The sequence below is a fragment of the Biomphalaria glabrata genome, chromosome 5 (genome assembly GCF_947242115.1).
Source record: "Biomphalaria glabrata chromosome 5, xgBioGlab47.1, whole genome shotgun sequence".
NCBI classification, from domain to species: domain Eukaryota; kingdom Metazoa; phylum Mollusca; class Gastropoda; family Planorbidae; genus Biomphalaria; species Biomphalaria glabrata.
This window is the reverse complement of record NC_074715.1, coordinates 52,154,350-52,165,916: the sequence shown is the minus strand read 5'-3', so window position 1 is coordinate 52,165,916 and position 11,567 is coordinate 52,154,350. Positions and strand designations below refer to the sequence as shown.

General features: G+C 37.9%; 1 protein-coding gene across 1 annotated transcript; it reads right to left on the bottom strand.

Moving 5' to 3' along the window:
• Window positions 1-462: 462 nt before the first annotated feature.
• On the bottom strand, window positions 463-10,611 carry LOC106058835 (uncharacterized). The gene is made up of 3 exons (XM_056029692.1): window positions 10,434-10,611; window positions 2,423-8,172; window positions 463-2,058 (listed from the first exon to the last, which is right to left on the bottom strand). Exons 2-3 carry the CDS (start codon window positions 7,992-7,994, stop codon window positions 467-469), a joined length of 7,164 nt encoding a protein of 2,387 aa, XP_055885667.1. The 5' UTR covers window positions 7,995-8,172; window positions 10,434-10,611; the 3' UTR covers window positions 463-466.
• Window positions 10,612-11,567: the final 956 nt, after the last annotated feature.

The following is an 11,567-nucleotide window of genomic DNA, read 5'->3' as shown; positions in this document are numbered from 1 at the left end:
GGCTACCTTCTATACTCCATATATATCCAAGAGCCACCTTTTACATTCCCTATCCTAGAGCTATCTTTTACATTTCTCAATCCTAGAGCTACCTTCTACATTCCCTATCCTAGAGCTACCTTCTGCATTCCCTATCCTAGAGCTACCTTCTGCATTCCCTGCTATGATTTCATTAATTGTAACATTAGCTGTTTGGTCATTCATCATGTTCATGTTTCAAATATTGTAGATAGATTTGTATTATTAGAGTTGTTCCCCTCCAGAGCTGTGCTGTTATTAGCCTTGGGAGTTTTTCTTTGTTTCGATGAAGATGCTTCTGAACTGGTTTCTGGGTTTTTCCTTTTTCTGCACGTCGGTCGAAAGTTCAGTTGTGAAGCTTGTATTAGTAAAGTGTTGTCATCCAGTGGATGGCCAACCATCACTTGACTAGTTTGCGGAACAAGTAACTGAACTTTGAACTGGTTTTTCAGTATTTACTACAGTGCTTTCTTGTTGCTACAATTTGGTTACTGGTAGCAATGTTTTCATTGTCACTTTGATAAGGCAGAACATTTTCTTTATTTTCAGAGCTGCTGTCTTGAGACGTTGTGCCATTGTTTTCATGAAATGAAGAGCCGAGAGTTTTTAGTTTCTGAACCATCTGGTCTACAGAGTTCAAAGTGGAAATAAGCTCGTCCAAACTGGCGTAAAATCCTGGCTTTTTGGTGAACTGTTGATGTCTATCACTGTCGATGTGTTGCATCATGGCGCAGGAATAATAAAAGCCACAGGTATCACACCTTAATTTTGTCACCACAGGAATAGCATTGCCAGCTGGGCCATTGACTGCAGTGATTCTAACACTAGAACTAGAAGATTGGGATGACATCTGGTTTGTAGCGGTGCCCTTTGGTGCCGTGAGCAGCATTTGAGCAACCAATGGCTTATATAGCTGGCTTATATCTTCCAGTTTAATCACCAGAAAATTATAAATTATCTGGGCCTTGAAACTTATCTGTGAATCTACTGGCATGAAATGTTTCAGTTCTGTTACAATAAAACCTAGACAGCTTTTCCTTTTTGATGTGTGTCTCAAATCTAATACTTGAAAACTACTTTGGTATAATGGTCTAGGTTTTTTCAAGGCACTTAAAGTTTTTTTGCTGTGATTTAGACTGACCGCTGGATTTTTAAAGGTGGAAGTACTGCTGTTGTTCGGTTTGTTTATTGACTTGTAGCGTTGAGTGATTGTTTGTTCGTGGGATTTGCGGAGCATTTGTTTCCCTCTGCTCAAATAGGTTGTGTCACTCCATATAGACTTTTGGTTCATTATTTTAGGGTCAATTTTTGCGTTCAACTTTGTCTGCTTGCTGCTGTGTTCAGTTTTTAATTGAACTGGCTTCTCCAAACTAGCGGCGTCTCTAAAGCCACATGCTTTTCCTACATTTCTCATATTTGCGATCCTTTCATTTGTTCGTAGGCTTTCATTTTCAAGAATAGGCGGACTTAAGGGGCAATCATCTGCAGCAGGGCAATTTATCTTTTTGCTTTCATCTTCAAGAGTTGGTGGGCAATCATCCACAGACTCAAGGGATGGAACTTGTTTAAAGGAAGCTGATCTCATCTGATTTTCAGGTGTGTTAACATTTTTATTGTCTTCCTGTTTTTTTTCGTACTTAGTGCGTCGCCTTAAAGTCCCTGTAAAAAATGCTTCGCATTGTTGGTCTTTCTGATTAGATGCTTGACCGCATTGATTGTCAGCTCTAGTTTTAGTCTGATAATTAACTGGCTCAGATTTTAAGTTTACAGGATTTTCTGTTTGTTCCCTATCAACATGGCGGGAATTAACCGTCGACACGAGATTCAACTGAGTACTTTCTTCATTACTGCTCCACTCTGTACCTGCATTCTCCTGGCTACCAAGCATGAGTGAAGGATCTCCTGTTGGTATTGAGGCACTTGTGTGGCCAGTCATTCTTCCGCAATTGTACTGTATAGCACAATTCAGTGGGGCAGAGCTTTGGCTACCAGGATCCAGTCTTTGATGGTCAGAGGCGTTTTCTTCTATTGGCGTGCTGCCTGCATTTAAATAAGTGAGGGGGGAAAAGTAAAAAAAAAATGTCCACTCTAGTTAAAAAATTTTATTAAGCTATAAAAAATCAAAATTGTGCTAAATAAAAAAAAATATATAAATAGTTGGACCAAAATCCAAATTATAATGAAATTCATTACATTATCATGGCATTTTAGTGTTTCGTGTTTAATATAACAGGCCATTTTACAATAACTTAAAGCAATAATAACATTATAAAAATAATTTAAGATTACAAATTGTAAAAATTTAGAGGGATACAGGAAAAAGTTTGACCAGACCCTAAATATTTATACATGTCCTAATATGATGAATGTTTAATCATGTCTTAGTAAATAAAAGTCCATTTACCTTGATGCTCGTGATTGTCTAAATGAGATGATTGGTTGTCAATCTCAGTGGCAGCTTGAAACACTTGACTATTTCGATTCACAGTAGATTCTGAATTGTGCATTATATCCCATGGGGCAGCAAAATTATTGCTCGGTGACCTTTCCATCTCATGCCAGTAAACACCAGACTTGCTATTGTCATTGGTCAGATTGTCCGGTTTATCTCTCTGTGCTGCTGAAAGCTGCGTACTGTACGATGGGGCAGATAATGTAGACTCTGTGTGATTAGGATTATAACTGGCCCCTGAACTATAAATTATCTCCCATTTAGAATCAAAATCACTAGTAGTAGATGACATAACACTTATTGTTTTATCAGACCCTGAGCTACACTGAAGATTTGTGTCTTGATATAAGTCAGTGCCTTGTAAACTTTGAATCTCTTCTTGACCATCTACTTGATCTGTCTTCTCTAAGACATTCTCTTCTTGGCTACAACTAGCTTGGGTTGGCGGAGATAAATTGTTTGAAATGAAATCATTTTCACAAGAAACTATTGAATTAATTTGGACAACACTAGATTTAGAATCATTTTCAGACATTTTATCACATGAAATATCACAGTCCTTTGTCTTGTTCACATTAATAAGCCTTGGATAGACTTCTATTTCTTCTGGGCTATCATATTGAATGTCATCATACGGTGTGTCAATGTACAGTCTCCGGCTGTTACAGAATGTGTCACCAGAAGAAGCCAGAGAGTTCTCAGTGTAATTTAACTTATCTCCCTTATACCACTCAAATTCATTTGTGTTATAAGGAAGGAAATGGTTAGTGAACAGATTACTGTTCTTGGAAGAACTTTGCTGGTTACAATCTGATTGTCTTGGTTGGTGAGGGTCACGACAGGCATTCTCAAGTGACTGTAGGGAAGAGTTTTGAATGTCATTAAAAAGAGAAGCTGTAAAATGGTATTGTCCTGGACCAGCCTGACTGCAAGAAGCAAGATTCTCTAAACAAAGTGTTGGACTTCTGTGACTACCACTAACAGCAGTGCTATTAATACTGGGATTGGTGTTCCTATTTTCTTTGCATCGCTCTGTATTTTTACCAGAATCAATACAATCTTCTTTGATGTGTACACCTTCTTGATCCAACAAAGAAACTGAAACCACTTCATTGATTATGTGATGATTGTCATTATTTGACTCGTTCTCAAGCCCCTGGTCAGTTGGGGCCATCTCTTCTGTTTTTACTGGCTCCCTTTCCATTGTGATTGGCTGAAAAGATGCACTTTTACTCTCTGCATCATTTGACATTCCTTCAGAGCAGGGGACATTATCTGACATTCCTTCAGCGCAGGGGACATTATCTGACATTCCTTCAGAGCAGGGGACATTATCTGACATTCCTTCATAGCAGGGGGCATTATCTGACATTCCTTCATAGCAGGGGACATTATCTGACATTCCTTCATAGCAGGGGACATTATCTGACATTATTTCATGGCAGGGGACACCATCTGCACTAATGGTTGATAAATCGTTTGTCTGCTGTTGTTCGACTAAGTGAAGATTTGAACCCAGGTGGGGCACTAATGACAAGTCAGAGACTAAAGATTTCACATCTTCACACCTGTCTTTGGCTTGAGATGTGCTTTCTGATGCTTGAACAACATTGGTCCTTTTGATGGAGCTGGAGGAAGAGAGATCTAAGGCAACATTGTAATTGTAATCATACCCAATCTTATTGGGATCTATGTCTGGCTGTTTATATGTTTCAACTTTATCCTCAACAGGATGAAAGAGCTGACTTTTAACTCTTTCCTCCTCAACAGGATTCAAGAACTGACTTTTAACTCTTTTCTTCTCAAGGGGATTCAAGAACAGACTTTTAACTCTTTCCTCCTCAACAGGATTCAAGAACTGACTTTTAACTCTTTCATCCTCAACAGGATGCAAGAGCTGACTTTTAACTCTTTTAATCTCAACAGTATTCAATAACTGACTTTTAACTCTTTCATCCTCAACAGCATGCAAGAGCTGACTTTTAACTCTTTCCTCCTCAACAGTATTCAAGAACTGACTTTTAACTCTTTCCTTCTCAACAGGATTCAAGAACTGACTTTTAACTCTTTCCTTCTCAACAGGATTCAAGAACTGACTTTTAACTCTTTCTTTCTCAACAGGGTTCAAGAACTGACTTTTAACTCTTTCCTTCTCAACAGGATGCAAGAGCTGACTTTTAACTCTTTCCTCCTCAACAGTATGCAAGAGCTGACTTTTAACTCTTTCCTCCTCAATAGGATTCAAGAGCTGACTTTTAACTCTTTCCTCCTCAACAGGATTCAAGAACTGACTTTTAACTCTTTCACCCTCAACAGGATTCAAGAACTGACTTTTAACTCTTTCATGCATGGGATGGGACATGCCATTAGGGACACTTTGACCTGAACTAGAAAAATTTACAGTTGCCGAGTCTCTCTGCATATATCCAGCATACATTTGTTTGCTTTGCTCTGATGAAACTTCCAAGTTTTTGGATAAAGTGCCTACAAAATTGGCACCAAGATCTGAGACATTATAGTCATTGTTATTATCACATTTTCTTATATTGGAAAAATTTGTTGATTTCTCATAGTTGGATTGACTTTGTGTGGTCCTTACTTTGATTGCATTGTGTGACATTTTATCCTGGCAATGATTTACAGGTGTGCTTTGATAAGCAGGATGTCCATAGGGAGAATGTAGACCTTTACTGCCATACTGATAAGATTCATTTGATATTGATTCATTTTGTAATAGAATGTTTGGATATGGTGACATTTGCTGAGTAGTAGCTGGACTATTTGGTAAGGCTTTCATGTTTTCGTTGAAGTTGTGAATCTCTGTCGGTGTTGGCTTACTATATCCATTCAAGCCAGTGTTTGCATTGTCAAACTGTGATGAGGCTCTTGGGCTTGATAAAGGTGTTGTGGTATCTGCCAACTCTGTCGTTTTTAATCTTTTTTTGGTTGGTGTCTTTAGTTTAGCTTCATTTTCCTTTAATTTTCTTTTCACTGGACAAGTTTTCCTGCGATTAATTTTAGGAGGGATTTGCTGCACTGATAAACAGCAGTTGGAAAGCTGATTTTCTCTTTGATTAGAAGCTACCTGAGAATGTGTCAAGACTGTTGCCTGGTTGTTTCTAGAAGGCTGATTTTCTCTTTGGTTACCAACTACTTGAGAATCTGTCAAAACTGATGCCTGGTTGTTTCTAGAATGATGATTTTCTCTTTGGGTAGAAGCTACATGAGTTTGTGTCAAGACTGTTGCCTGGTTGCTTCTAGAAGGCTGATTTTCTCTTTGGGTAGAAGCTACATGAGTTTGTGTCAAGACTGATGCCTTGTTTCTTCTAGAAGGCTGATTTTCTGTTTGGTTACCTAACACTTGAGAATCTGTCAAAACTGATTCATGGTTGTTTCTAGAAGGCTGATTTTGTCTTTTGTTACCAACTACTTGAGAATGTTTTAAAACTGATGCTTTGTTGCTTCTAGAAGGCTGATTTTCTGTTTGGTTACCTACCACTTGAGAATCTGTCAAAACTGATGCTTGGTTGCTTCTAGAAGGCTGATTTTCTCTTTGGTTACCAACTACTTGAGAATGTGTAGAAACTGATTCATGGTTGTTTCTAGAAGGCTGATTTTGTCTTTTGTTACCAACTACTTGAGAATGTTTTAAAACTGATGCTTTATTGCTTCTAGAAGGCTGATTTTCTGTTTGGTTACCTACCACTTGAGAATCTGTCAAAACTGATGCTTGGTTGCTTCTAGAAGGCTGATTTTCTCTTTGGTTACCAACTACTTGAGAATGTGTAGAAACTGATTCAGGGTTGTTTCTAGAAGGCTGATTTTCTCTTTGGTTACCAACTACTTGAGAATGTGTCGAAACTGATTCATGGTTGTTTCTAGAAGGCTGATTTTCTCTTTGGTTACCCACTACTTTAGAATGTGTCGAAACTGATGCATGGTTCTTTCTAGAAGGCTGATTTTCTCTTTGGTTACCCACTACTTGAGAATGTGTCGAAACTGATGCTTGGTTGTTTCTAGAAGGCTGATTTTCTCTTTGGTTACCAACTACTTGAGAATGTGTCGAAACTGATTCATGGTTGTTTCTAGAAGGCTGATTTTTTCTTTGGTTACCAACTACTTGAGAATGTGTCGAAACTGATTCATGGTTGTTTCTAGAAGGCTGATTTTCTCTTTGGTTACCCACTACTTGAGAATGTGTCAAAACTGATGCATGGTTGTTTCTAGAAGGCTGATTTTCTCTTTGGTTACCCACTACTTGAGAATGTGTCGAAACTGATTCATGGTTGTTTCTAGAAGGCTGATTTTCTCTTTGGTTACCCACTACTTGAGAATGTGTCAAAACTGATGCATGGTTGTTTCTAGAAGGCTGATTTTCTCTTTGGTTACCCACTACTTGAGAATGTGTCGAAACTGATTCATGGTTGTTTCTAGAAGGCTGATTTTTTCTTTGGTTACCAACTACTTGAGAATGTGTCGAAACTGATTCATGGTTGTTTCTAGAAGGCTGATTTTCTCTTTTGTTACCCACTACTTGAGAATGTGTCGAAACTGATTCATGGTTGTTTCTAGAAGGCTGATTTTCTCTTTGGTTACCAACTACTTGAGAATGTGTCGAAATTGATTCATGGTTGTTTCTAGAAGGCTGATTTTCTCTTTGGTTACCAACTATTTGAGAATGTGTCGAAACTGATGCCTGGTTGCTTCTGGAAGGCTGCACTGATGCTAAGTGGCTGGAGGAAGGCTTGTTACTGGTGGATGGTTGATTAGTTTTTCTGCCTTCAATCTCCTGCAGATCTGTGTGCACTGGAACTGTGCTGCTATTGGAAAGCTGAGGTGATCTCCTCCTTCTGATGACTTGAGATTCTGACTGTGGTGTTAAGCCACTGGTGAAAAACTGATTTGTTCTCCTGCCATTAGTAACTTGAGAATCTGATGCTACAATTTTGGTTGGAGGCTCTTTGTTTAAAGATATTGAAGGATTACTTATTTCACAATTCAAAGGGATAAAAGAAAGCTGTTGGTTTATATCCATCTCACATAATGTATTTTTATAAAGATCTATGATACTTGCATAACTACTGTTGACATTATAGGCATTGAAGAGATGAGGAAATCTTGCCACCATGTCTATGCTCAATAGCATGTGACTAGTGTAACCTTCTGAGTAGAAAGATGGCGGATAGGGAAGGAACTCTTTTCGAGGATGAAATAGAACTCGGGGATTGTGGAGGTAAAATGCAGTCTGCAACCGTGTATAAGTATTTAATTGGTAATGTACAGGTTCAGGGTGGGTTAAAAAAATGGGTGGCGGGACTTGTTGGGGTATGGAGCAGTGCGAGTACAATCTGTCGACTGACTGTGCAAACGGATTAGAGAAGTAATATCCATTTGCGATTTGAGCTGGGTTATAGAAGTCCAAAGTGGTTTGAGGTTGCGGTGCTCTTAAACCAGGTAAAGCTGGAAGCTGGTATGGTGCTTCTAGCCTCGAATAATTTTTGAAGGCAGGGTGAGGCCAAGACATAGTGGGACTCACCTTAGATCTTTAAGTGGCTTAACTTTAACTGTTGCTTGTTGGGATGGTATACTTCATAGTTGTAGTGAAACAATGTCTAAAATATCCAATGTGTCTTTTGTTTGGACTCGAGCATTAGATTAAAGTTGACATCAAGTCGTTCTCTCTCTTGTCAGTAGAGATGACCCTACATAGAAGAAAATCAGAGTTGTAGAACTTTTTTAAAACATTAAATTAAAGTGTGGAATAATTTGATTATAAAATCATCTGGGTTTATTTTTTAATTAAGCGTTCATGATAGTTGAGAATGACTAAGGTTTTATCTTTAGTATATCATTTTTTTTTTTATGATAGATTAATTTTAGCTTCAGGAATATTCAGAAGTTCTTTACCAACAAATTAAACTTGAACAGATGTTTTAGTGCCTCAACACATTCATTCGGCTTCTATGCACAATAGATGGGGGGGGGGGGTATAGGAGAACTGATCAAAGTGTTTTTGTTAAGATTAATATTATTCCTATTTTGTGCTAAAAAGTTCAGATGTGTGTTCTCCAAAGTCAGTTCAGTATATTTTAAAGAATTAGATTTTTTTATTTTTTTTATATAAGATATCAAGTAGAATTCCATTTTTTTTTTCAGAATAATTCAGTCAATTACAATTTCTTTCCCTTATTCAATATACCAAACAAAATAATTTATTACCAATCCTAATTTGTTTATATTGATTCTTGTGTTGTCAGGTAAAAGAAATAATTGTGCAAAATTTAAGCTTGACCAAGATTGGGTGTGGGAGAAATCACGTCTACAAACTTTTTTACCAGACAGAGAGTTGATACAAGCTTTGTAATAAATACTTCATATCTCTGTTGTTCAAGGAGGTGCGGTGGCTGAGTGGTAAACCACCTGGCTTCTGAACTGGGTGTCCCAGGCTCAAATCCTGGTAAAGACTGGTATTTTTACTTTCAGGATCTTATTTTGGGCGTCTCTGAGTCCACCCAGCTCTAATGAGTACCTGAAAGTTGGGAAAAAGTAAACGGTCATTGTGCTGGCCACATGACACCCTCAATGACCATGGGGTCAGAAACAGATGACCTTAACATCATCTTCCCTATAAATCACAAGGTCTGAAAGAGGAACTTTACTGTTGTTCGAACCCAAACAAAAATACTTGGGATATTGTTTAAGTATGATGATTGAACATGCAAGATGTTTAGCATCACTATTTGCAGCATAGCTAATGCCCAGGCATTCATCTCATTGCTATTAGATGATCCATTGTCACTTAAGGGCCCATATACTATATCCCAAAAGATAACCTGATTGTTTACTGTTCTTAAGATGAATATTTTAACTACACATCAACATTACAACAACATTAATTGTTTAACTTGAAAAAGTTAAGTTAAAAATTAAAGAGGCCAAAATAATTTTAATTAGATCTAATTATAGGCTACTTCTAGATTAAATGATCCTTGTTATTGACAATGTTTAATATGTCTAAAATATTAAACAGTACAAGCTATACATCCCACTGTCCGTCAGAGTGTTACAAGATCATGTCATCATCTAGAACAGCGGTTCTCAACCTTTTATGCTCGGCGACCCCTTTTTACAATCCCCAACTCTACCACGACTCCCCCCCCCCACACACACACACAGCAATAGAATAGACAATAACAATTCATATTTTCAATCCATATTTTCAATGGTCTTAGGCGACCCCTGGCAAATCATGAATCGACCCCCAAAGGGGTCGCAACCCACAGGTTGAGAACCTCTGATCTAGAAGTTCATAGAAGTCTAATTGATAAAGCGCTGGTCATGAATGTGTATGTGTTTCGTGTGTGAATGTTCTTCGTAATTGCATCTATAATGTTATTGTTACAATAGTTACGCTGAGGTTGTCAATTGTCGAACAGAATTTCCATTTGGATCTTATCTTATACTAAAATGCAATACAGCTACCAATAGGTTCTAGATCTAGTCAAGTTCTATTCTTTGTATTATGGATATAGAAGTATTTCAAGTGTATATGGTTTAGATAAGGTATTTAGTCTTCTTTAATCTTCAAATACTAAAACAAAATTTAATAAAATACTCTGAAAGACACAAAGATAAAGGCACATTCCTCGTACCATATGCTAGGACAAATTTGTACAAATACTCCTTCTTCCCTCGTGCTATTAGAGCATGGAATGGGTTGCCTGAGCTAGCCAGGAAAACCAGTGACTTGGCAGAATTTAAGTCATTGGTTAATATGCATGACTGAATGCATGACGCGTAGGACGTAATCATCTTTTTTGAAGTAACGTCTGTATTATATAAGATAAGATATAAGATGAAAAAGTTCAAAGACAAGGAGATTATTAATCTAATAGACCTTTTTTTTTTTAGATCTAGATTTTAAAATACACTGTTCTAAATAGTGTTGAATTATTTAGCTTACCGTGCTGTAATAATTGTAACAAATCGGATGACTGGTCTCCCACCATAAGAGATTGATCTTTGGTTTGTGTTTTCAAACTCAGTGTGCGGATGCGTGCAAATAAAACTTTGTGTGCCGTTGACCGTGACGGAGCTTCACACATTTGTTACAACACTCTTGACCTCCGTACCACAGCGCTGATTGACGGGAGGGGAGGCTATTAGCATTGTATCTGTCTGGACTCAAAGGGAAGACAACACAGCACTCCTGGAAAGAAGCCTTTCATCCAGAAGTCAAACACTTGTATGATGTCATGGACTGACCTCGACTTGCCCCGCCTTCTTTTCCAAATCAGCTCATAACAGACAGTTATTTCAACCAGCAATTACGTCACGGAGGTCACGGTTCAATACACGCTATATCGGAACACACTAAAATACGAGTTTAGCAAATTTACTTGTGGTATTATATTATTTCACCTTGACCTATCCCTTAGTTTGCTGGACGTTGGTCCATGATTAGTTGACCGTTTTTCTCCATTCCTCTCTCTTTTTTTTTTGCCTTGGATAAAATCTTTTTCAATAACAGGCTTGTCCATTCTTTTATGTTGTCTTCCCATCGCTTTCTCTGTCTGCCTCTTCTTTTTATCTGGTATTGTTCACTGAAGGAAGGTCTTTGCCAGCCCCCGAGGAACTTGTGACAGGACCGGACTAAGGCATAGGCAAACTAGGCAGCCGCATAGAGCCTCCGACTTTTGGGTGCCTCTTACAGGACTCAAAACAACTTTTTAGAGAAGAAATAGGGAGACTTGTTATTTTTGGAGTACACTAGCCTGACTAGATTTAAATTACATTGGGTAAATCTATGTTTTCGTTGTTTATTTTTTCCTATTTCCTTTGGGGACACCAAATTAATTTCGCCTAGGGCCTCCAATTATCTAAGGCCGGCCTTGGTTGTGATATGGTAATAGAGTTTTAGTTTGCTATCCATGTTCTAGGGAAGAAGGAGTATTCGTACAAATTTGTCCTAGACAAGAAATGTGCCATTTAATCAATAATGTGGAATTTTCCTCTCTGTGACTATATAAGCCTATATGTATATAGTTCGTGTTTATCGACCGTAATTCGATTAATTCTTTCCGTCATTCAGAGCCCT